The sequence below is a fragment of the Chelonoidis abingdonii genome, chromosome 20 (assembly GCF_003597395.2).
Source record: "Chelonoidis abingdonii isolate Lonesome George chromosome 20, CheloAbing_2.0, whole genome shotgun sequence".
In the NCBI taxonomy this organism is placed as follows: Eukaryota; Metazoa; Chordata; order Testudines; family Testudinidae; genus Chelonoidis; species Chelonoidis abingdonii.
In genome coordinates this window covers 6,826,868-6,852,845 of record NC_133788.1, presented here as the reverse complement: position 1 = coordinate 6,852,845, position 25,978 = coordinate 6,826,868, and the positions used below count along the sequence as shown (strand labels likewise).

At 43.5% G+C, this 25,978-nt stretch overlaps 1 protein-coding gene across 1 annotated transcript in view; it reads left to right on the top strand.

Moving 5' to 3' along the window:
• Nucleotides 1–2,577: 2,577 nt before the first annotated feature.
• COL26A1 (collagen type XXVI alpha 1 chain) overlaps nt 2,578–25,978 on the top strand; it is a 219,028-nt gene continuing 195,627 nt past the window's right edge. Inside the window, 1 exon segment of the mRNA XM_075074049.1 lies at nt 2,578–3,205. Coding sequence (XP_074930150.1) covers nt 3,054–3,205 — 152 coding nt within the window. The 5' untranslated portion in view covers nt 2,578–3,053.

The window sequence follows — 25,978 nt, the reverse complement described above, 5'->3', positions numbered from 1 at the left end:
ATGATTTATTGACCTGAAAAAATACTAACCAAATCAGTGCCAAAGTCTATATGTAATACATTTTTAAGGTCAGAAGGGACCATGGTGATCTAGTCTTCACCCAGTGATTCCTGCATCAAGCCCATAACTTCTGGTTGAACTAGAGCAGATATTTTAGAAAAACAACAAGTCTTGAATTTAAAGATTTCAAGTGACAGAATACACAACATCCCTAGGTAAATTACACCAGTGTTTAATTACATTCAGTGTTAAAAACATATGCTTGATTTGTAGTCTGAATTTGTCCAATTTCAGTATCCAGCCATTGGATATTTACCTTCAGGTATAAAAAATCTTGATATTAATGAGCGAGAAGTATGCGATACAGCACTACAGTATTATAAGAAAGTTTAGTATGGTAATATAACAGGTAATCTTATTTTAAAAGAATGGGAACACAGAAATTGCCACACCGGATGAGACCAGTCATCTTTCTAGTTCAGTATCCTCTCTGACCAGTGGCTGGTATCACATACTTCAAACAAAGATGGCTGGATTCCTGCAGTGGACAACTATGGAACAATTTATCCATGACAGAAGTTTCTTCCTAATTGTAGAGAGACAAGGCAGGGGAGGTAATATATTTTACTGGAGCCACAGCTATTTGGTTAAAGAGACAGCTTTCGAGCTCCTGAGTGCTCATCTTCTCTCAGTCCTGATCCTGCAAGGAAACCTGCACAACACCTTCAAAAGATGAGTTTAGGAGCTTAAATATATAACTCTACTAGACATCAGAAATCATGGACCCTGGTTTTGGTCTCATTACAACAATCTGTAACCCACTAACTCTCCTGTGCCCTATGACTGCAGAGGTATCAATTGCCTACTTCATTTTGAGTGGTTCCTTGTGATGTGTCAACTCCTTATGCTTAACAATCTCTTCCTCCTTGTTTTTAATGGTCATGCTCTGAGTACCCTTTCCAGACCTGAAGAAGAGTGCTGTGGATTTTGAAAGCTTTCTCTCTCACCAAATGAATTTGGTCCAATAAAAGATATTATCTCATCCACCACATAACTCTCACCTCCTGAGACCAACAGAGCTACAACAATATTCCACACAGTTAGTGGCTGGTTTATGACCTGAAATGTTAGTTTATAACTTGGGTGGTTGTGCTGCTGAGTTTATGCTGGGAATTGAGATGGGGAAATAATCCCTAATATACATCCACAGAAATACTGCAGTCATTGGGACACTTGGGTGTAAGCATTATGCTCTGTTAGTACACATTTGCAGCATTTGATGTTGGCTGTAAGGTTTTTGGGACAGAAACCTCTTGTTTGTGTCTACACAAATAATAAATACTCAGAAGAGGTGCTATTTAGTACCAGATTCTTAACACAAAGGCCAATTCCACTGTGCTGCAGCTGAGGTAGATTTCAACAGGCAATATTCTGAAGGTTTTTTTTCAACCAGTGGAAGGAAGTTTATTGAGACTCCCACTTGACAGCCTTGTCAATGTCCAATAAAATTGCAAGGCATTTGATTAGAACCAAATAGTGAAGGGGGTTCACAAAAATCTCTCTTTTAAACAGGAAAGGACTGTAGAGAAGAAACATTCCAAGTTTCTCAGGCACTTAGATTTAAGTAGTGCTTCTCTACCCCAAAAGACATGTGAGGTACAAATGAGCACATCCATCTGAAAAAACTTATAGATGGCCATTAATCTCACAATTATTTGACATGTGGATGGAAGGGGCCTGACATCCTGGGACTGGGGCACCTGAGGCACTGAAACTGAGACAGCAGGTCTGGATGAAAGCTGGGTTCTCCCACGCTCTCAAATCTCACTGCCTACATGGAGACCAAGTTGAACTACTCCAGCTTCACCTAAAAAGCCCAGATCCCAAGGCATCCTGGTACAACAGTGCTGCAAAATCCTTGTTTGATCTCCTGCCTCTAGCAGGTTCCTTGCATCATGATTCATGGGGATTTGGATTATCCTGGTGTGGAGGATGAAAAGAATGTTATGGGGTGCGGGGTGGGGGGGGCAGAGGGTTGCATTCCGAAATTAGCTGGATCCAGCACGGTGCAGATACCAAATCTGAGATCTTGCAGTCTTCTTGGATCCGGGTGTGCTTGGGGTCTCTGGAGGAATATTAGAAGCAAGACTTGCTCTGTACTCTGAGGGCACAAGCTGGGTTTTCAGCTAAAACTCGGCAGGATCCAGATTCCGAATCAGCGAGATGTGTTTGCTGTGCTGGGGAGCGTTAGAGTCCAGATGACTGAAGTACAGGACTGGCTACCCTATTACTCGCTCAATCAGAAGTTTGGACGAAGGGCGGTGATCACACATTGTTGGGATCAAGGTGCCAGACTCAGAGTTTTGTGGTTTGCTCTGTGTGTGCCCGCGCACTTGTCCTCTGTTTAAGCATCAGAATTTGGGTACTTGGGGACACAAGTTAGCCGGATCCGGGTTTTTGTGATACTGTTGCCAGGATAAGGGGGAGGTTTTTCGGTGCAACGGGGCTAGCTGGGCTTGTTCTCCGCGTAGGCAGTGAAAATGTGAGGGGTTGGGTAGAAGAATAATCAGGCTCTGCCCAGGTCCAAGTGGATCCATCTGTTCCCTCTTTCCCTTGCAAGGTTCAATTTCACGGCGATCCTCAGCACGTGTGTGCGTGTTGAGCCCTGCAGCCGTCTCTCACACGGGAAGCGCCGGAGCGGGGGGGATCTCTGGCCAAGTCTTCGAAGGGTTAATGGAGAAACCGCACGCCCCCTTTGACGGAACTGAACCAACCTCACCAAATTTGAAAAGGCATCCGGAGCTGCGTGTGCGTCTCGGCCTCACAGAGCCAGCGCCGGACACGGAGTGCACCTTGCTATGGGAGCAGCTGCCGCCGGGGTTTAGCTTGCAGGGAGGACTTGACTTCCCTTTAAAAGCCAGGAGCAGAAAGCAATCGGTGCCCTGCGGGAAGATCCTGCCCCTGGAATCCCAAATTCCCTCTCGTCTAGTCGCATGTCACCGTGACTCCCAGTCAGCCTCTTGGTGCAGTGTGCTTCCAGCACGAGTATAAAGATGAAACGGGCTCTTTTCTCGCTCTGGTGCTGTTGTTTCTATGGATGTACAGTAGGGACTGGTTTCCTCTATCAATTCCCAGCCTCAACTCTGCAGCACAACTACCCGGAGCAGAGCTCAGGATCTCCGGGCAGCGGATTCGCAAACCGCCGGTGAGTAAAATGCAGTCGGTCTCTTCCAGCATCCGGCCCAGTGGCTTTTGTTTCGTCCTCTTAGCAGCAGGGCTGTAGCAATGGCCATCTCCATAGGGGGTGCAGCAGCCCCCTTATCGCTACCCGTGAAATGTGAACCCCGTTGAATGGAAACTTTCCCCGGGAACTGTAACCCCTACAGTGGAGAAGCGAGGACTTTTATAAGGCTGGCACAAGTGTCCCATTGACATCAGCATGTCTGTGGCTGTACCTGAGGTATTATCTTCCCCTCCTGTTGGTCAGTTAAAAAAAATGCTGCTTTTGGTGGCTACCCCAGCAAGCTGATGAATTGGAAGTAGAGAGTAGAAACTCTTGTGTGTTAAAATTTTTTTTCCCCGCCTCGGATTAGCCAGTAGAAGGCAGCCCATCCCAGAGGGAGCCCACGAGGTTCCTCTCCTAGTCACTGGGGACCCGAGAAGCTGAGTGTTTAGTTGATCTGATCAACGTCATTCAACATGTACCAGAAAAGTCAAGTTCTTGTTAAAATCAGCCCTGATAAACTGCCCAAAGAGACAAGGTTTAAATGGCCAAGGAAAACAGGAGATCCTTTAGTGCTAACTCGACTCATCCTGTCCTGCAAAAGCGCATTGTGCATTTTTTATGGAACCTAAGCAATGTCATGTCGGTTGGAATCCATTAGCCTTTGTTTACGAAGCGCTAATTAAATTGAGGACTTGATCACTGTCAGTAAGACTCCCTGCCTTCCTCAAAGCGGGTATTGGGGAATTCCGAATGAAACCCTAACCCCTAAAGGGTTTGGTCTCAACCACAATCTTCTGATATCACCAGTCTGCGTCCACTAGGCTACGCAGAACCTTAGCTTTGAAAATGACTGAAATGTAACATGCTTTGCCGGTAGAGGGAACCATTACAGTCCAGGGAATGCAGCTAATGGTTGTTCAGCTCAACAAAGAAAAAAAACCTAATTACAGGTTTTATACGAGGGCTACAGCGTTCAAAAGAGAACCAGGCTCCGGTAAAATCAGTTTCACAGGAATTTAATGTAAATCACCCTTAATTTATTACGACTTGCTGCTTTAACAGAGAAAACAATTTAGATTTGTGTTTTTCCCCTTCTCCTTTCTCCCTGAACTTCTCCAGAAGTAAAACAGCTGCTCAAATGAATGAGGAGCTCTGCACAGTAACACAAAGTGGCTTAGGAGTCTTTCAAAAGTACCTTGATTTTTAAATCACTTTTAAAAATTCACTGTTGTATCTATTAACCCCTTAAAATCACAGCGTGAATGGTAAATATTCAGCAACTGTGAACCTTGCTCTTCTCTTTGCTGTGCCAGTGCAAATCTCTAGTGGATGAGTTAACAACTGTGTAGAAAGGAGCTCATACCAGTGTTTGTTTATGCTGATTTTAAAGCAGGGTAGACTGTACCAGTGCAACAGTGTCTCTATATATTATAGGTTTTCATCAGTGCCCCCTCCTCCCCCCCCCAAAAAAGTGTTAACATGCATAACTATAAGCATGTCAGGGCAGGGACCCAGGCCATCCAGAGGATTCAGGGGGCCTGGGGCAAAGCAATTTTGGGGGTCCCTTCCGTTAAAAAAAAAAATTGCAATACTATAAAATACTATATTTTCGTGGGGGCCCCTGTGGGCCTGGGGCAAATTGCCCCACTTGTCCCCCTCTCCCCCGGGCGGCCCTGCAGGGAACATGTCTTACTCTGTGTTTGTAAATGTAAAATTACAGGACTAATAATATAAAACTATAGAACTAATGTAAGAGATGTGTTGGTCCTAGGATATTGGAGAGTTATGTTGTGGAGCAACAACAACTGTAACTACACTACAAAGAACTAATATACCTGTTTATTAATAATGTTATGTGGGATTTTCCAGAAATGGCGTATTCATCCAATGAGAAATTTTTACACTTCAAAACTGGTTCTGTTGGTTTGATATTGTGACTCTCTGCTCCTATTTCTGTTTCATGCATTAAAAAAGTTTCAAATCTGAAATGTCAATTCATTTTGATTGAAAGTGTTCCCTCTCCCCGGACATTTTGAAATTAGACTTCTCATTTAGCATCTCCCTTTGGAAAATAACTCTTGTTGAAATTGACATGGTATTATGGAAAGCATTTGCTCAGACAAAACTAACTTTTCCAGTGGGGAAAAATGCGAATGATCTGTAATGTTGGGGTTGTTTTGGGAGATGGTTTGTTAATGTGAAATTTAAGTTGGGATAGCTGTGGTCTAGTGGATCAACATGTTTTGGGGACTTGTGATGTAGGTTCATTCCTCACTGTCAACCCATCTATCTGGGTTTTTATAGTGTCCCCATTGCTGTGTTGTCTGAGACCCCCGAGTCATTCAGCAGTTGGGGTCTCTACTAAGACTGCTACATTTGTGGTGATATGTTTGTAGTCTGAATGCACAGCCACTCAGGGACTGGAGTATAGCCCCCAAGAGCCTTGTGCTGAGCAACTGCAGATCGCCGGGACTACATCTCTCAGGAGTTGGCAAATATCCGTCATGTGGCAAGAACTGTTGGCTACAAACTACTTGGTTTATATTCAAACAGGTAACCAAGCGGTAAAAGCAGCAAAGAGTCCTGTGGCACTTTATAGACTAACAGACGTATTGGAGCATGAGCTTTGGTGGGTGAAGGCATCTGACGAAGTGGGTATTCACCCACCAAAGCTCATGCTCCAATATGTCTGTTAGTCTATAAGGTGCCACAGGACTTTTTGCTGCTTTTACAGATCCAGACTAACACTGCTACCCCTCTGATACTTGACAAGAGGTAAAAGGGATCTTTAGCTTATTGCAAAGCAATTGAGCCTTCCTGTGCTAGTTTCCTGTATGAGTACAACATAACATTGCAACTTTAGCCTTCCTCTGACTCTTGTATTCTGTGCTGCGGCTTTATGTGGAAGATGACTAAAATGGTCTAAGAAATGTAACTGCAAGAGCATAGAGACATAGGAAGGGCACTGAAATTTCAGACATTGTTTGTTTTTCCTTTTGTTATTCCACTAAATTATGTTCATTTAGGAAAACTCCTACTGCCTTGGTTTTCTAATTGTTTGATGAATAACTTCCTTCCGTGTACATTTCGTTCTCCAGCACTAAGGAAAAGGCGTTGGAGCAGCAGAAACACGTATGGGCAGGGGGGAAGAGATGAGGCACTCCTGCTTTTCTGAACTAAAACAATAGCCTGTCTTGCTTTTTCAATCACGTTTATTTCTTTGTTTTCTGAAAACTGCATTTGTTGGTATCTGAAGCCCACAAATACCAAAGAATAGCATTAGAGATTTAAAAACAGCAGTGATAAGAGTCGTGCTGAGTCACTAGATCATAGCCTAAAATAAAGAACAGTACAACTTTAAATAATGTGACTGATGCATTGCTCCAGGATTAGATGTGTGCAAAAGGGCATGGGAGAAACGATATATTTAGGTTCTAGTTAGACAGCTGTTCAAGTGTTTGTCCAAGTCTCTCCCTCTTCAATAAAGCACTCAAGCATGTACGCAGTCTGTTCAGTTGGGCCTTGCTAGGGCAAAGAAAAAGATAAGATGTCTCTTTGGGTCAAACTATCCTTTCAGAATAGGCAATGGAAGGGCATCTTAAGTGAGTATGGTTGTTAGCTCGTGGTGGGGTTTAGTGGTTAGATTAGGACCCCAGGTTCTGAAACTCCTGGGTTCTAGTCCAAGCTCTAGACACACCAATCTTTTTGTTCCTCGGTTTTCCTCGTCTGTCAAATGGCCCTTATCTCGTGCACATGGTGTTGTGACAATTAAGGGACTTCCTTTTGAGAGGTGATGAAATCCCCCAACTCTCAGTTTTATGTGAGTCGATGGCACTTAGAGCTTCTTCTGCTCAGGCCTGCTGTTTAGATTGAGCTTCTGAGATAAAGGTGCTAGGCAGTGTGTATCTGGATTGTACGAAGCGTCTAACTATCAATACAGCACTAAATTTTACAACATCTAACTAGGCCTCAGTTGCTAGTTTTCTCTCAAATCTGATCTAATAAGCAGGAACTATATTTTACTATGCCTGCACAGTGGAGCCATCATCTGATTTAGGGCCTTTAGGTGCTGCTATAAACTGAAGATGATGGTTGTGGTTGTTGAATAATTGGTATTTTTTTCTACTATTAAAATGAATATACACATAGAAGCAAAGGAATAGAACTAGATGAAGGTGTAACTTGTGCAATGATCTAGGCCTGAATATCTGAAAGTGGCTACTGATTTTTAGGTGCCTAATGTGAAACACTTTTTTTGACCCTATCTTTCAGAGGTGTCAAGCATCCCCTAGCTTTAGAAATGAAGGGAAACAATTATTTTCCTTCAATAAGGACTTTTCCTGCAGAGGCCCACAGGATGGATGGCATTGAGTCATCTATCAGAGGCAGCTGTGAGATATTTGGGATAGGAGGATCTCTTCTCCATGTCCCCATGGTCAGCATTAGACTCAGTGGGGCATAGGGCAGAAACTGAGGAGCCAGAGCCCAATCATATAACAGTTTGCAGGCCTCCTGTCACGTGAGGCTCTAGGCAATTGCCCAGCTTGCTACCCGCTAATGCCAGCCCTGCATGTCCCATAAACTATCGAATGAAACCACGGGGCATTAGTTGAAAAAGTTTGGGAAAGTCAGTTTGAACATCCTAACAGCCAGCTTTTAAAACTCATAGTATTCTACCCCCACAGCAAACTCTTTGAGGGAGGGACAAGCAGATAATCTATAGGCTGAGCACTACTCTTACCATCTGTAGACTGCAGCCGGTGTGTGTGTTCTGAGAGAGCTAGGCATGACTCAGTTTTGTTGGGGGCAAAGGAATAACTTTTATATAATTTTAAAAGTTAGTGTTAAGTACCCTGGGGCTGCTACATGCTATCGTATGGAAATGTATATATTCAGTTCTAATCTTGGCTATGCACAATCAGGGCTCCAGTGTGCGTGTGTAACCAGTTCTTAGCTTTTCCTGCCTCCAGGAGACTGGACTGAGGAGTTATTTCTTTGCAATATTCATACTCAATCCTACTCTACAGAGCTAGCCTTTCATCAGGCTCTCCAAGCATGTCACAAACATTAATAGATTGACTGTTGCCTGATGGCTGTGAGGTAGGTGAGTAGTACTGGGCATGCATAGAGATTGCATAGCTTTCCTTGTAACACAATCACCTGGTGACTCTGTGGCAGGGCCTGAGGTAGAACCTAGATCTTTAGAGTCCCATTCTTGTGCGCTTCAGCCCTTGAGCTGTTCTTTCACGTGCAGGCAGGGAGAGAGGAACCTTGGGCTTGTTGCCTTTCTTTCTGAATGGGGTCACAAGAAGGATACTATAGAAATGAGCTATTAATAAGAGGAAAACAGAACTAACCAAGTTACAGGAGCAGCAGAATTAATAACTTTGGCTATAGTGTAGGATATTATGATGTTTCAATAACCCTAAAATAGCTGCTAAATACACGTCTGTACAAAATAACTTGTATCTCTGTTGCTGGTATAATATTTTCACCTGTTGTGGTAGACATCTTTTTGGGGACTGAATAGATAATGTTGAAGTTTACTTGGTCCTGGGGTGTCTGTGATTGTTCACCCCTGGTCCAAACCCTTGGCAGTGCATGTCATTACACTAGGAAGGAACTTGGTTCATTGTTTCTTCTCATGTGAAGAAACTGTAGAATGGATTTTGTGAACAGGGAGAGGGAGGTATCAGAACAGGGCATACAGAGCTGCTCCACACCATGGGGGTGGTAGGTGATTGCCCACTCCAAGCATCTGGTTATCTGTGGGGCAGCACACTGGCTTTACTTCATCTTGGGCAGTAGGAACTGACTCCCCTCTCACTCACTTCATAAAATGGCCCCGTGGAGTCTTATTTAGATTCTGAGACTAGATGCTGAGCCCCTCAGTGTTTGTTCTGTCTTTTTCTTTAGCTCCAGTGCTGCCTCTTACTTTACCCCTGTGAGGTGCAGGGATGGAGTCATTTGGTCAGAGTGTGGCACAGGAACCTATCTGCTGTCCTTTGCTCATAATACCATCTTCTGCTTCTCTCTGCCCCCTCCCAGTGAGTGCTGAGCACTCTTCAGAATTGTGTTCCTATGTCTGTTCAAGGAGCTGGTGCCGAGATTCTTCAGCTTGGTTGAATTGCTTTTTCTTGATCATGAAAAAGGCTAAAGAGCAAGACAGCTGCTTGTGGAAGCAGCTAACAATGTCACTTGCCCAAGGAATCTGTTCTGGTGACATAATGTCTCTAAGCTGGGTTTTCAATTGGTCTGGTGTCACGTCGCTTGGTAGCCTGGTCGGATGTAGTGACTCTGAAAGGCAGGGCAGAAGTTTGTCTTCGTTGCATGCTATTCAGTCCTTATTAAACTCAGATGTTTCTAACTCTTTCCTCTCATTGTTTTAAATGCAGGAGGGTTATGACCCTGATCCAGGTCAATTTAACTCTTCTGTGTGAAAATCTGAACTTTTTTTGAAGGTTTAGTTGGTGACAATGCTGCTGGGTTCTATTTCTTGAGAGTGGATGTGTGATGGACTCCCAGCTGTGCCTCTCTCTCTCTTCAGGGAAGATGGTTCCTTTTCCTGTTTGGCACAGGTGATCTTGACTTTTTTCAGTGCACATCAGCTGCTGGGACTCTTGTTCAGTTTCCTCTGGTATCACACTCCCCTTCCCTGCTCTCCAAGAGTTGTTCCGCTCTAGTTCTTTCTTAAGACCAGTTGTCTTGGTTACTTTTGCTCAGGTTGACTTCATTCAAGGTATAGTTGGAGTCTGTTTGTTTCTTAACTCTTATTGCTCTCTTAGATAGAGAGAAGCTAAGAATATGGGTCTGCATCTGTGTGTGTGTTAGTGTCTATGGCACAGTAGTTCTGATCTCTTGAAAATCTGCCCTTTAAAGAATGCTTGGCAATCAAGAACATTGGAGAGTTCTTGTCACCCAGTACTGCATATCCCTAGGCAAACATTACTTAGCTGGCGGTCACTGTGGCTTCCTTGAGGGAATCTTTACTGTTTTAACAAATTTAAGGATGACACTGCAGGGACCCGGTGAACTGAGCTGGCAGCTTGTCTGACACAGATAACACGGGGGAAATCTGATACACTTAGGCATCAGTGTTTCAACATGGAAATCTCCACTAACCTAGACTCTAATGAGGAGGGAGTTAAATTCCTTGGTTAACCTAATCTCAAATAAATTTGTTACTCTCTAAGGTGCCACAAGGACAGGTTTCAAAGTAGCAGCCGTGTTAGTCTGTATCCACAAAAAGAACAGGGGTACTTGTGGCACCTTAGAGACTAACAAATTTACTTGAGCATGAGCTTTCGTGACCTACAGCTCACTACTTCGGATGCACAGAATGGAACACACAGACAGGAGATATTTGTACATACAGAGAACATGAAAAGGTGGAAGTATAGACTCTAGACTCTTCCTGTTGGTATGCATACTTCCACCTTTTCATGTTCTCTGTATGTATAAATATCTCCTGTCTGTGTGTTCCATTCTATGGATCCGAAGTAGTGAGCTGTAGCTCACGAAAGCTCATGCTGAAATAAATTTGTTAGTCTCTAAGGTGCCACAAGTACCCCTCTTCTTTTTGCTAATCTCAGTATTTTGTTTTAACATGCAGTACTGCTGAACTCTAAGAATAAGGCTTAATTTGTGTCAGAGTTGAAGCCCTGGCACCTCTAGGCTTGGCAGTTCTTAGCCCCGGACCTCTGGACTTGCTGCATCCGTTGTGAAAGTAAAAAAATTGCTTGAGCCCTGGCCTCGGCACCTCTTATTACAAATGAAGCAGTGTCTAAGAGGCGTTGTGGCAATGTCTAGTTGGCCAAATTACCTTGGCTTTTGTGAATGGCGAAGGAGTTTGGATTTTCACACAGAAGAGCTAAACTGACCTGAGTCTTTTTTTGCCATTTATCTAGTCAACTAAGTGATCAATGAGACTTCATTTTTTTTCCTGCCCATCTGGTGAATAATGGGCTCTTAGAAGTATCCAACAGTGGCTGTAACAGAAGTCTGGGAATCAGGATTTCCCTTCAGTCTTGGTTACCCCATATATACAATTGGAATCCTTCACTCTAGTGTGGCTGTGAGGGTTAGTTCATTTAGGTGTCCTAAGATTGTTGGCTGGAAGCCATTAGGTCCTAAGGGAGTGTGTGTGTGTGTGTGTGTATATAATAAATTCTGTGGTATAATGGGTGTCAACATACTCCTTGTTCCCTTTCCTCCACCTGTGCCTGGCAAACTGGAGGACTTGTGGGGGAACCTCTTTTTCTTTCCTCCCCAGTCTCTTGATGTGGTTTATATTGAGGGAGTTAGTTTTTCCATCTGACCTAGGCACAGAAGCCTTCAGTTAGTAGGACAAGCAGAGAGATCCAGCAGTGGAGAAAAACCAGGAGGTGTTGACTGGGAAGGACTCTAGCTGGAGTGATCTAGGGAAGAGGATGGCACAGTGGAATTTCTCACGGCTGCGGAAGTGGTACAGAAGTGTGAGAACCAGTGAGAGTTGTGGCAATCCTTCTAAAGTCTATCGTGCACCTGGGAAACCTCTGTGTGTTACATGCTGATGGAAGCTGACTCTTGGCAGCAGAGTGCTGAGTGAAAGTGTATCACCTTTGCATTAAAGTGTGCCACAAAATGATACGCAGTCCTGCATTGGATGCCTTAGTTGAATCTGGAACAGATGAGAATTAGTTTTGGTATGTGGAGCCTTGTGAAGGCAAGAATATCTGTGCAAAGTTCCCTTATGTTATATGTGGCTTTTTTGTTTTTTGGTGGGGGAAAGGAATGAGCACACATGGGGCAATTTGATCTGTCAGGATATTACAATAGTTGACCCTGTGCTGGTGTAAATTAACATAACTTGCAACAAAGTATAGTCTCGCCATAATGTATTGCAATATGCAGCATGGCATTGCAGCCAATCAGGGTAATCTGAATTGCAATGTATTGTCTCACTGTCTTGTGGGCTTATGTTACTGTAAATCACTAATGTATATCAAACAGTACTTTTCTATAACTCGAAGTGCAAATCCCTTAGACTTGTAAACCCTACAGATATATTTTTGAATGACTATACAGCCCAAATATTTTAGTTCTGTTAGTATAATTAAAAAGCCTGCTAAAACCTCTTCTGAAGATCTGCAAAGAACAGACCCCTTGGAAGCTGTCACAAAAACTACAGCAACATATCGATTTTGCTTGGGTAAAACCCTTTGTAACAGTCAAAGACTCTACAATTACATCTGTGAGCCCATTCCAAGTGGTTATTGGCATCTGTGAGGCTTTCAAAGCAGCTCCTAGATATGACTGTACAATTTGGCTGAAATTTGATTTCCAGCTTAAAGGTGACTGTCGAAGAGCTGACTTTCCTAATGAGAAGGTGGAAATGCTGTAGGAAAAGAACTTGGATACATCTTAGCTTCTCTCTGAATGCCAGTTCATGAGCTGACAACAGCCAGAAGCCAAGCTGCTTGGTACCAAATGCTTCTGCTAACTTGTAGATTAGGCCAGCCTGAGAATCTGATGTCTTTAATTTAGTGCACTTTGGTTTACGTATTTGCTCTGCATCTGAGTTTTCATCCTGTGGGCTCAGGAGCCAAAATCTGCTTTGGGGGGGGGCATTTACATTAGCTATGCTGTACCTGATGTTGGAAATTAAACACTAGCATTTGGTTTGAATTCCATGTTCCTCACGTTGTTTATGAGGCTAGTGTTAACAGAGAGCCACAGGAACTGATTATGTTAAAAGAAAGAAAAACCTCTTTAAGCCTGCACCTGTTCTCAAATTTGTTTTGGCAAAGCTTTATTCTATTATGCTTCTACATATGGGGTCTGCACTATATGTGGGGGCAGGGAAGAGACGATTCCCATTTAAGTTGATCCCATTTGTTACAGCATTGTTTATGTTCAACACTATAATATTCCTTAGTGACAAATACTAACTCGGGTGTTCTGCAGTTTCAGCTGGGTATAGCAGGCTTGCTCTTTTTTTCCCCTTTCCTAAAGTGCTTGTAGTATTGCTTTGAGCTGTTAAATGGCTGCTCTGTTTGCCATAGAGAGTGCTGCATTTTGCTTCACTCAGTACTGATGTATATATTCCATGCAAAAAACAACCTCCAAAAACCTACATGAAAAGACCACTAAGTTTTTAAGTGATGTATTCAGAAGTCAGCAAACAGCATGGCTAAGTTTTCATGTGCAACCTTATCAAAATCATAGACTATCAAAGAATATCGGGGTTAGAAGGGACCTCAGGAGGTCATCTAGTCCAACCCCCTGCTCAAAGCAGGACCAAACCCAACTAAATCAAATCTCTGGCCTTGTGCAGCATAGTTTTTAACATAACATGTTATTTCAGAAGGCCCCTGTCTCAGTCAGCATGTTGAATGGATCATGCACAGTAAACAGGGCCGGCTCCAGGCACCAGCACAGCAAGCAGGTGCTTGGGGCGGCCAATGGAAAGAGGTGGCAAGTCCAGCTCTTCGGCGACGGGTCCCTCAGTCCCGCTCAGAGGGAAGGACCTGCTGCCGAAAAACGAAGTGGCGGCAGTAAAGCTGCCACCGAATTGTTGCAGATGGTGGTTTCTTTTTTTTTTATTTTTTTTTTATTTTTCGCCGCTTGGGGCAGCAAAAACACTGGAGTAAATGAGGCAAGAGTGTGACATTTTAAAAACAAACTGGTGGCAAGGTGAAGTGAAGTGGAAGGGTACACAAAGGAAAATTATTACTTGGCAACCAATGTTAAAATCCAAACTAACATATTAAAATTCTGTTCTCCTCGCTGTTAAATGAGTGCCCTCATCTCACTCACTGTACACTGTCAAGGCAAGTCACGGAAGACTGAATTCTGATTTCGGATACATCAGTGTAAACTTGGAATAAATCCACTGACTTGAATGGATTTACTCTAGATTTACAACACGTGCAATTGCAAATAGTATTTGGCCCAGAAGGAGACCTGGATCTCACCTTCTTCTTTCAGTGTACGTTGTGTCCAGCCAGCCCACAGACTGAGATGGCAATAACTGTATATGATCATACAGCTGCACCGAGAGGCAGAGCTGAGGGTTGTCTCTGCAGTCTTTAATTGGACACATCCTGCAATTTGAATGCTTCACTTTGCAACCTTAATCGTCTTTTAACTTAGTAGTTTTGTATGGAATTGCCTGCTCTTTTAAAAAAAAAAAAAACAAAAAACAAGCAAACTTGAATTCATTATTTGCTAACACAAAAAAGCAGCCTAAAAGTCAAAAAAATTTAAAGGGTTTTGTTCCACCTTACAGAAGCCCACTGAGTGAGGCAGGGATTCTCTGCTCCACTGCCCTACCTCAACCACTGGTGCCACCTCTTTGGCTCCTTGTTTTTTCCCCTCCCCATCCAGTTGATCACATGAATAATCAGGAGATACTTCAAAACAGTGTTGCTAAAAAAAATAAATCTTCTGTGTATGCAATGGCTACATATTTTTCAACTATTATCACTTGGCCAAATGAAACTCCGTTTCCACTGGATCTCCTTCCTAAAGACTGACTTCCTCACGCAAACCTCTGAGGAACTCGAGCTGTTTACAAAATTATTCCCCCTCCCTTTAAAATAGTGGAAAAGGTGGGGTTTTTTGTTTTTACTCTCTCCTTTCTCAAATGTCTGAACTAGGTTGGCTGCTTTTGTTTTTTGTTTTTAAAAATCACCATTGGCCAGAAACCTGGGCTGCAAAATTTCGTCTCAATAGGTTGAAAGTTTTTGGAAGTCTATAATCTGAAAAGGCCTTTAATTGCAGCTCTTAGCGAGCCTTATCTGTAACTATCCCAACGCCCTCCAGCTATAGGGGATGGATTCTGTTTTCTTCCCATTCACACCAGGGTAAGGGAGTCCACAGATGTCAAGCATGATGTTGGTATAAATGAAAAGAAACTCAAGTCTTTAATATACAGTATAACAGAATCTGATAGCGTGGTAGAAGGGTTTTACTGGCTTGAGTTTGGGACTGCTGTAGGTCAGCCCCTCTGAATGCAATTCTTTGTGGAATTCTAACCAATGCAGTATCCCAAGCATAAGAGCAGGGCTACACTGTACACAGAGAGGTGAGAAGTGGGCAGCTGGTGGGGTGCAGCCACATATGCATCTAATTACTGACAAGTACAAAGGAAGTTGTCATAATTGCATTACAGTTACATGACATTTTTGATTGAGGTTTTTTCTCGCTGTGGATAAAGGGCTAAATCTTTATTAAAATGACATTCGTAACTCAGTGGCTACTAGACCACACTCCTTTAGTAAAACAGGGTCCTGGAATGAAGTACTTGTGTGGGAAAGAGATGCTACAAAAGAGATGGAGTGGCCTAGCCTTCCTCACTGGAGTGGAGACACGATTGCAAAGGGTGTTGCTGTGATTACTGCAGTAATGCTGCTGCTGTTTGAAAGCATCCGTTCTTGCCACTAGAAATGGATTAACCTCAAAGTTACAGAAACATCTGTCCTGTTCTTTATAGCAGCTCCCCTACTCTGAGCTCTCTGAATACTCTGCAGAATGTGGCCCTTGACTTGGTTCAAAACGATGACCGTTCTGTCAGAGGGCAAAATTCTGCTCTGTGATCCTACAACAGATTGCAACCCTGATACTCCTGTTTCCCTGCACGTGAAACTCCCCTGGGTGTGACCAGAACAAAACTTGTTTTTTTTTCCCCAAATCATTACTATAGCACCTACGATCCCTACTCATGCACTAGGACCCCACTATGCTGGATGCTGCACAAGCACAGAATAAAAAGATGGTCCCTGCCTGCAATGATTATAAAGCTAAGTAGTGAATGATACATAGTTCTAGCGTCTCAAGGGTGGCTTGTGATTTTGGGTGCCCAATTTAAGATGCCTACAGGGACCTGATTGTTCAGAGGGGGTGTTCAGCTCTTAGTTCACAGGGTCCAATGTTAAAATCTGAAGCGAAGCACGGACGACACTAGTCACTTCTGGAAAATTTAGGTAACATTGTCCGCTGACAAGAGCGGGAGACTGGGTGTCAGACCTGGGTTCCATTCCTGGCTGTGCAGCAAATTTACCGCGCTGTTTGGCCAAGTTAATTCCCTGCCTCAGTTTTCACCGCCTGGAGAAAAGTACTTCACATGACTTTTGCAGGGCTTTATAAATTAACATATGTAAGCCACACCCACTCAAAGATGGTGCTGTGTGTCCTCTCTTGCTGTTTCGTCCACATATAGAGAGAGACTCAGCTTGTTACAGTCTTGGCTAAGAGAGCTTGGCAGTAGAGGCTCATGCTTTTTTAGATTCAAAAGTCACAGGTTCAGTCCCTTCTGCTGACAGTTGACTCAGGGGTGCTGTATTTGTCTCCATGCTTTATTAATCTTATAGCAATGCAAAGTATTAATTGTTATAGTCATCACAGCAACTGGCAGGTCACTGAAGTGTCCCTTGCACTAGTTTGGGATCTGGCTACGTTTTGAGCCATCTGCACTTTGTAAGCAGGGAGCATTATGACAGGTTCTGAATATTCATTTGAATTTACAATACATCCTTGCTGGAGATTATTAATTTTCCCTCTTCGCTTGACTCATTGCAAGGATTGCACTCTAGGTCATGCCTTGTTTATGAACATGTGCTCAGCCTCCTCTTATAATCAAGACCTTATGATACATTGTAACTAGAGCTGGGTGAACTATGTGTAGCAAACCAAGTATTTGTCCAATGCAGCATTTTTCTGGTTGTGAATTGTCCAGGAGCAGATCTGTGTCAATAGACTGTTTTGAGGTGACGCTTTTGATATTCACAAACTAAAATTCCAGCTGGTCTGATTACACATTGGTCACATGGTATACTTTGTCTGCCCTTATTGGACCAGTGAGGGATTTGGCTAGCCCATGCAATGGGTGCCTGCTTCCTGGGCACTTCAGAAACTAGGGATGTGGAGTGGAGAAGGTGGATCTGGCACTCTGTGGTTTGACTGGCCATTCACCCTATATGGTGACATGGGTGGATGCAAGTGCTGTAGATGCTGCTTGAGGCTTGAGTGGCACCATGGCTCTGCAACCTGGAAGGAGAATTCCTCTCTCCCTTGGTCCCTGAGGAATTCCCCAGTCTGCAGCTTGGCGTAGCATTTGGGCTTAATGGCAAATGTAACCCCCGTGTGTGTGTGCGTTTCTGTCTGTCTGTCCCCATCCTTTGGTGCCTGACCCAAAGAAGGTTGTGGGTCTCTGTTACAGTTTTTACTTACCAAGCCTGGATCCCTAATTCAAGCTATGGAGATTCGTGGTTTTAGTTATGGAGGTCCCTCATTCAGTCTCTGGAATTGGCCAAAATGATGACTATCATACAAGCACTACATACTGATGTGGTTTTAAAGTAGATTGAAACAGCCAGGAAGCTCTCCCTGGCCCCAGTGAGGAAGAGGAGCTGTAAGGGAGCATTGCTACTCAAGCCAGGAAGAGGAGTTACAGTCTCTGCTTTTAGCAGAAGAAAGAGCTGGGGGTCTACCTCCCTTTTCTGGCTATATGTGAAAGTGAGTGTGAATTCTATATAATCATAACTCATGTCGCTCAATTTCTCTTTGGTAAGATATGGCCCCAGCTCCATCTTGGACTGGTATGCCACCTGATACAAACCAAACACTACACCAAGTGCTCAGCTAAGGTGGCAATGTTTCAAAAGAGGCTGATCATCAGGAATGGTAGAATGAATGGGATTTGAAGCCATTTGCCTTTGTTAATTCCACCCTGTTTAGGAGAACTGGATTGTACACATGTACTCACTGTGACATGGAAACTAACCAGTTATTGGTTTCACCAAGCTTCTGAAAGTACAATCAGGATTTGGCAAATCAATGTGGTGTTAAACTTAATTTAGAGTTCATCTCTATTGCAGCAGCTTAATACAATGTCATGGTCAAAATGAAATAGACAGTGGATCTTGCTTAGGGTCTTGTTGCCTTTATTTTGAACCTGAGATGCATGCCCTTAAACAAACACACTTGGCTCCTATATGTAGCTCAGTGATGCATTTTCCCCTTTTGCATCTAGCCTCATTTATTGGGTACCAATATTAGGTGACTCTTGTAAACTGTCTAAAACTACACATGGAACAGATGCTGCATTTCTTTCGGCAGCAGCCATCTTTAGCCAGGGCTTTTCTGGACCTCAGACCAAGGGCTAATTGGACTCTAATTGCCATGCTAAATGCTTCTGGGTAAGTCACTACATAAAAAGGTGGAAGATGACTTGTTCGTTAATCAGCACATGATAAAGTGGATGGAATCTGTCTGGAGGATGGAGATGGACTTTTTCAGTGTTTAATTTTCTAGCTGTGGTGCAACAGCCCAGAGCTTTCAGTATATAATGCCACTAAATATCTGCCATCTGGTGGGATAATTAGCTCCTTGAAGAATGCAGGTATGTATGTGAATGCAGGGTGGATGAGATGTATCATTTGGCTGGTGCTATGAAAAACACCAGTGCATTAAGTGCTGGTTAGAAGGCAGCAGGGTTCTCGGTACCACTTGTATTTGATCAAAAGGCAACAATTTAAAATGCTTCCTTACACATTTCATTTGTACTTTGGAACACTTAAAGATCGTGGTGACACAGAAGGTATTACCAGACTATTCTGCCAAAGCACAGAAAAGGCACTGAATTACTGTGTGGTTAACATTGTTTCTGATGGTATTAATGGTGGGAACATTTGTCATATTTGGAAATCGGGCTTTTCGAATGATCAGGGCATCTCAAGTAAGACACTGTATGCTGAGAATAAAGATTCTTCACCCCAAGTCCTGAGGACTCAATGTGGAGGAGGAAACACCACAAACGAGGTCTTGCAATGGGTTTTGCGTAGCAAAATGCCCCTTTAATGATGTTGCATGGGGACTAGAGGTTACTATTGTGGCCAGTGTTGTCTTCGTCCACAGTATGAATCTGTGAAACACTGCTCAGTATTTTACATTAATACCAAGAACAACCCTTGTATATGCTCTAAAGTAGATATGATATTCTATCCTTGGGATTTCTATTTTTGAAGCCAGAGCTTTCAAAGCTGAAGTACTGGGTGTGTAAATGGCTCTAACTAGTAGAAACTAGTGAGGTGCTACTTCTTATAAGACTAAATAACTGGGGAGTCCCAATGCAAATGACGGGAATTTTGTTCATTGGGTCAGTTTGTTTACTTGCCCATGAGCTTGGGGAAAGCAATGATATTACTTTTTGTTTCTTTCACTCTTGTAGTCTAGTTTCTATTCAGAGGTACTTCATGAATAGGATTGTGTATGCTGTAATGCACCTTGACGCCATTCCCTTTACAAGCTCACAAGAGAGCTCTGCAGTTTTAAATCTCTGTTAAGAAATGAGGAAGAGTCCAGTAATTTTGTGTCTTGCTGACAAGAGAAGCTCTGTGGCAGGACTCTCCAGTGTAACCTTTCAAGAGGGTTGTGCCAAATGCAATAGGAAAGACTTTTTAAAATGGGGGCCTAAAGTTTGGTTCCTAGGGCCTTATTTAGGCGCTTTAAATATGTGTCCTGATTTTAGTTGGTGGTTTTATTTTTTAAAAAAAAAGCCCCTGAGCACCTCATAGCTGTCACTGAGTTTAAGGGTAGTATTCAGGATAATTTTTCTGAATATGCAGGCAAAATATATTACATAAAATCATACAGCCCCCTTCCAGGGTAAAGTTCCACCACTAAACACGATCTTGATTGGCATCAACAGAGGCATAAGCAGGGGCAGCTCTATGTATTTTGCCGCCCCAAGCATGGCAGGCAGGCGGCTTTTGGCGGCGCGCCTGCAGGAGATCCCCTGGTAACGCGGATTCGGCAGCGCACCTGCGGGAGGTCTGCCGTTCCCATGCCTTTGGTGTACCCACTGTTGAAACCGCGGGACTGATGGACCTCCCGCAGGCAAGCTGCCAAAGGCAGCCGTGGACTTGCCACCCCACAGCGACTCGGCAGGTACCCCCCCCCCCGCCCCACTCTGTCGAGCTTGGCATTGCCCCAGGCACATGCTTGGTGTGCTGGTGCCTGGAGCCGCCCCTGGGCATAAGCCTTGCATCAGAAGGCAGAACCTGAGTGTCAGTGCTACGTTAGCCTGTGGGGCTGCTTGTGTAAGGAAAGGGGCTGCAGGAATAGGCCCTGTATCCTTAATGACTATCTCTTAAGGCATACAAATGCAAACCATGTGTTGTAAGTACCAGGTGCCAGATCCTCATCTGAGGGAGGCTATCTTACCACAATCTAATTAAATTCCATTTTAGGATGTTAAACTCCAAGGATTGTGTACATAGGTAACTGATTAGCAATTCCTATTTTCAGAAGTTAAAGAAATTGCTTTGCTTAGTCTTATTGCTTTATTGCAGGAGGTGTATTTATAGGTTGGAGAGCAAGTTATTTCTATTTATAATATCGAATACTGCACAGTACTGTTTACACTTTATATAGCCTGAATCTGATCTCAGTTGCTCTTGTGTTAAGTCAGGAGTAAGTCCACTGAAATCAATAGCTACGCTGGTATAAAACTGGTGTGAGATGGAATTGGGCTCCTTGCATTTAGTTTCAACAGTTCTTGATCATGGATTCTAGAGCAGGAACAAACAGTCAAGTTCAGAGGCAAGTGTTGATTGTGTTTGTTTCTGACAAAGTATATTTTAAACAAATACTTAAATGGCGTTTTGCCCTCCAGTTCCAGCCCTGCAGCTTTAGTGGGCATCTCTCTAGAAAATGTGACCTTGAACTGGAAAGGGAAAATTATATAAAGGAACAACCCAGTCCTGTGACTGTACTGGAAATATGAAGACAGGAGACTAGTCTGCAAGGGAGTATCCAACTGTGCAAAAATGTTTAGGCTCAGGTTTTTCTTCCTTTTTAAATGGAGAGCTATCAGGTTTGCAAAAATGACATACTTGTAATTGTGCATGATTTCCATACTGCATGGATATCAAATGCCAAATTCCAGCCAGTCAGTCAACTTCAGCAAAGTTGAATTCCATGGATATTTTTGTGTTTTTCTTTTTTCTTTCCTTCCCTCTGCCCCAAAGTGAATGCCGGAAACCACTGTCCCCTCATTGATTACAACTCTCCCATATTATTGCAAAGTACTGGAATGCTTATAACAACATGTCTTCGGGAAGAGGACTCTCAAATAAATGAAAGCCACTGTCCGCTTTTGAGAACTTAAATCCATGGAATAGCTCCCTTCATTTTCATGATGATGCACCTGGTTCAGGCAGACAATTGATAGGCTTTGATTCAGTCATAACGTGTCACTGGCAAGAGGAGGGGAATCGGACATTCTATAGATAATTAACAAGACTCTTCCGGCTCTGCCAGACAAAGTCATCCACCCTCATGTCCTATATCTAATACCCCCCCCCAACAGAAAAAGCTGCCTTAAAAGCTGCCTTAAGGTTGCAAAATCAAGCACTAAAAACGTAGGAAATGTCAGATTAAGGTTACCTGTGCAACCTTAATTCTGCCCTTTTGTGTGTGTGCATTATGATAGTCTTTTTTTTTTTTAATTACATGATCACTTCTATTCCTCCCCCCCCCACACACACACAGAACCCCTGCCTCATTCACTGCACAGAGGGGACAGTGCTCACAGAACCTTAATTCTGGCATTTCTTAACTTTTGAGTGTTTGACTTTTGCAACCTTAAGGTCCTCTAACATATATTTTGTGTGTAATTTTCTAGAGCTTTTAAAAAAGCAGACTGAAAATAGAAATGCCAACAAGTGGCATCATATTGACACCTACATGGCTTATTAGCAGGGTTGAACTCTTCAGATGCACCCCACAGACCACTGCCACTTGAGCTAACTGAGCACAAAGCAGTAGTAGGTTGGCATCCTCTGTGGACCAGTGCTGAAAGGGGATGAGACCCTTTGCAAGTGGGTTTCACAGATACTTGCTGACATCAGAGGAATGGTGAGATGATGATCTTGGGTTCCATTCCAGGCTCTGGATGGGAGTGTTTGGGCAAAGTTCCAATCCGGTCTCTTTTTCACCCCTTGCTCTTTATCCCAGTCCCATTTGTTTCACCTAGCCCATCCAGTCTCTGCTCCCAGGCTTCTCATCCCAATATCCCAGTGTCTCCCATCCCCACAGCCCAGCTCCTTATCAGATCTCTCTACCCTTCAGTCCCAGGCTTCCCTCTGGTTTATTCTCAAATCTCAGCCTCTTCCCGTAGGTCTGGCTCGTCTCTTGGGCAGTCAGTTTAAGCAATGTTGTCCTCGATGATGCATTGACCTAATAGATGGGGCATTGAGAGCACATGAGATGCAAGCTCCCGGCTCTAAGTTCTGGTGTCCAGACCTGGATGCAGTATGGCCTGGTGCAGCTGGGAGATGAAATTGCAGGGAAAGGCCTGCTCATCCCCCTGCAGCCCTGAACCTGCTCCGTACAGGTGGAATCTTCAGGAAACTGCTGCAAAGCTAAGCATGTCTCCGCTGAGCATGTGCAAACAGCAGCTTTTTCCAAGGCTTATAACTTGACCAAATTTGGGCAGACTTTCACAGGGAAGGCTCAGGCTATAGCTTTGAAACTAAAGCCACCCACCTGCCGAAGTTCAAGTACCAATCCCAAGGCACAGAGGTGCTAGAGTTTCTCACGAAAAGGTTGCCAGACTCTGTTAATGTGGGTAATACAATGTGTTTGGCCTTGGCCTTGTTCCTGTAACTGTTCCCTGAACTGCGTTGGCTGAAATTTTCCAAAAAGAGCTCAGCCTGAGGGAGAGAGACAGACATCCAGCATGGAAAACTTCAGCCTAAATGGTTAGCTTGGCAATGGTCCAAGCAGGGAAGTGTAAGGCAACCCTAATAATAGATGTGACCAGCTTGTCTATAAATTGAGGCTTCTGTGGATACATCTGAGCTACTTATGTGCTACTCTTGCTTATTATAACATCCAGAGGTTGAACATCTATTGAACCAAAGATAAGCTCTGGACTCCTACTTACTTATTGAGGACCACCTGCCACTCCCTCTGCCTCTCTGATTTGTTTTCAGTGCATTTATTCTGTGTTCCTTAGTGTCTGGCATGTGGGGTTTATGCTCTGGAGAACATTCTATATCCATATCACATGGAGCAGGAGCAGCTGCAGAATAAAGCTTTTGTGGAGACTGTTACCAGATCCTGGCCCACTTTTTGTTTAGCTAGTTTAATGTACAGAAGGAATTTGGAACATAATTGGTCAAAACCTGCATCAAATACTCAATTTACACCATTTTTTAACACCATCGTGAAGTTCTCTCTACTGCTGTGTTTCTATACAGAAACTTCTGTCCTCCAAGCAGATACTTCATCCCACCAGAACGTAAGTCTGTACAACTGTAGATGCCAACGTCTAAACTTTGCTTGTGGTGTTAATACCAAAACTTGTGATTTAAGGGAGATTAGATCCATTATTCTTAACATGGTTCTTATTATCCAGGGGCTCAGTTCTATCATCACTGCTAAAGACTGTGCTGTTTCTAGGCTCTTAAAAAACATTATAGTCATTTCCTCAACTAGGTAATTTCATTTGTTGCAGGGGAGAAAGGTGCAACTTTGTGTCATTTCTTATGAATGTTAATGAGTTCAACCCTGGGAGTAATGGCATAGGAAAGTAAGCTGCAACATTACAAACCCAGCCAATCACAGTTAAAAGCAGTTGGCCTCAGGAGCAGCTGCAGCCTACAGCCAGTGTGGAGACCAAGTTTAATTTTCACCGCTAAAGAAGAGGATTCCCTTAGGAGTAATGGCCTGTGCCAAATGTTCTTGATTCTCTGATTAGAGAGAGAGACAGAGGGGGAGAGAGAGAGGGACAGAGACAGAGAGAGAGGGACAGAGAGAGAGACTGTCAGACATAGAGCAAGAGAGAGAGACAGAGAGAGACTGTCAGACATAGACACAGAGAGAGAGAGAGACAGAGACATAGAGACATAGAAAGAGACAGAGACATAGAGAGAGAGAAACAGACAGAGAGAGAGAGAGACAAAAAGAGAGACATGGAGACAGAGACATAGAGACACATAGAGACACAGAGAGAGAGAGACAGAGACACAGAGAGAGAGACAGACATGGATAGAGAGACAAAAAGAGAGACATGGAGACGGAAACATGGAGACAGAGTGACACAGACAGAGAGACATACAGACATGGATAGAGAGAGACATGGAGACGGAGACACACAGAGAGACATAGAGACAGACATGGATAGAAAGAGAGACAGACATGAATAGAGACAGAGACAAAAAGAGAGACATGGAGACATAGAGACAGAGAGAGACAGAGAGACATACAGACATGGATAGAGAGAGACATGGAGACGGAGACAGAGAGAGACATGGAGACACACAGAGAGACATAGAGACAGACATGGATAGAAAGAGAGACAGACATGAATAGAGACAGACAAAAAGAGAGACATGGAGACATAGAGACAGAGAGAGACAGAGACATACAGACATGGATAGAGAGAGACATGGAGAGAGAGACAGAGACATAGACAGAGAGACATGGAGACAGAGAGAGAGAGAGACACACGGAGACACACACACAGAGAGAGAGAGACAGAGACACAGAGAGACAGACATGGATAGAGAGAGAGACAAAAAGAGAGACATGGAGACAGAAACATGGACACAGACACAGACAGAGACACAGACAGAGACAGAGAGACATACAGACATGGATAGAGAGAGACATAGAGACAAAAAGAGACATGGAGACAGAGAGACATAGAGAGAGAGACATGGAGACAGACATGGATAGAGAGAGAGACAGACATGGATAGAGAGACAGACAAAAAGAGAGACATGGAGACAGACAGAGACAGAGAGAGAGACTGAGAGACATACAGACATGGATAGAGAGAGACATGGAGACAAAAAGAGACAGAGAGAGAGAGACAGACATGGAGACATAGAGGGAGACAGAGACATAGACAGAGAGACATGGAGACAGAGAGAGAGACATAGAGACACAGACATAGAGACACACATGGAGACACACAGAGACAGACACGGATAGAGAGAGACATGGAGACATAGAGAGACATGGAGACATGGAGACAGACAGAGAGAGAGACACATAGAGACACACAGAGAGAGACAGAGACATAGAGAGAGACATAGACACAGAGAGAGAGACAGAGAGACAGACAGACATAGAGAGAGACAGAGACAGAGAGACATAAAGAGAGACAGAGACAAAAAGAGAGACATGGAGACAGACACAGACAGAGACAGAGAGAGAGACTGAGAGACATACAGACATGGATAGAGAGAGACATGGAGACAAAAAGAGACATAGAGAGAGAGACAGACATGGAGACATAGAGGGAGACAGACATAGACAGAGAGACATGGAGACAGAGAGAGAGACATAGAGACACAGAGACATAGAAACACACATGGAGACACACAGAGACAGACACGGATAGAGAGAGACATGGAGACATAGAGAGAGACATTGAGAGAAGAGAGAACATAGAGACATAGAGAGAAGAGAGAGAGAGACAAGAGAGCAAGAGAGACAAAGAGAGAGAGAATAGAGAGACATCCGAGAGAGAGAGAAGACATACAGAAAGACTAAAGAGAAAAGAGAGAGATGAGAGACATAGAGAGATAGAGACATAGAGAGAATAGAGACATAGAGAAAGCAAAGAGACATAGAGACAGAAGAGAATAGAGAGAGACATAGAGAGAGAGAATAGAGAGAGAGAGACATAAGAGAGACATAGAGACATAAGAGAGAGAAAGAAGAGAGAAAGAGAGAGAAAGAGAGACATAGAGACAG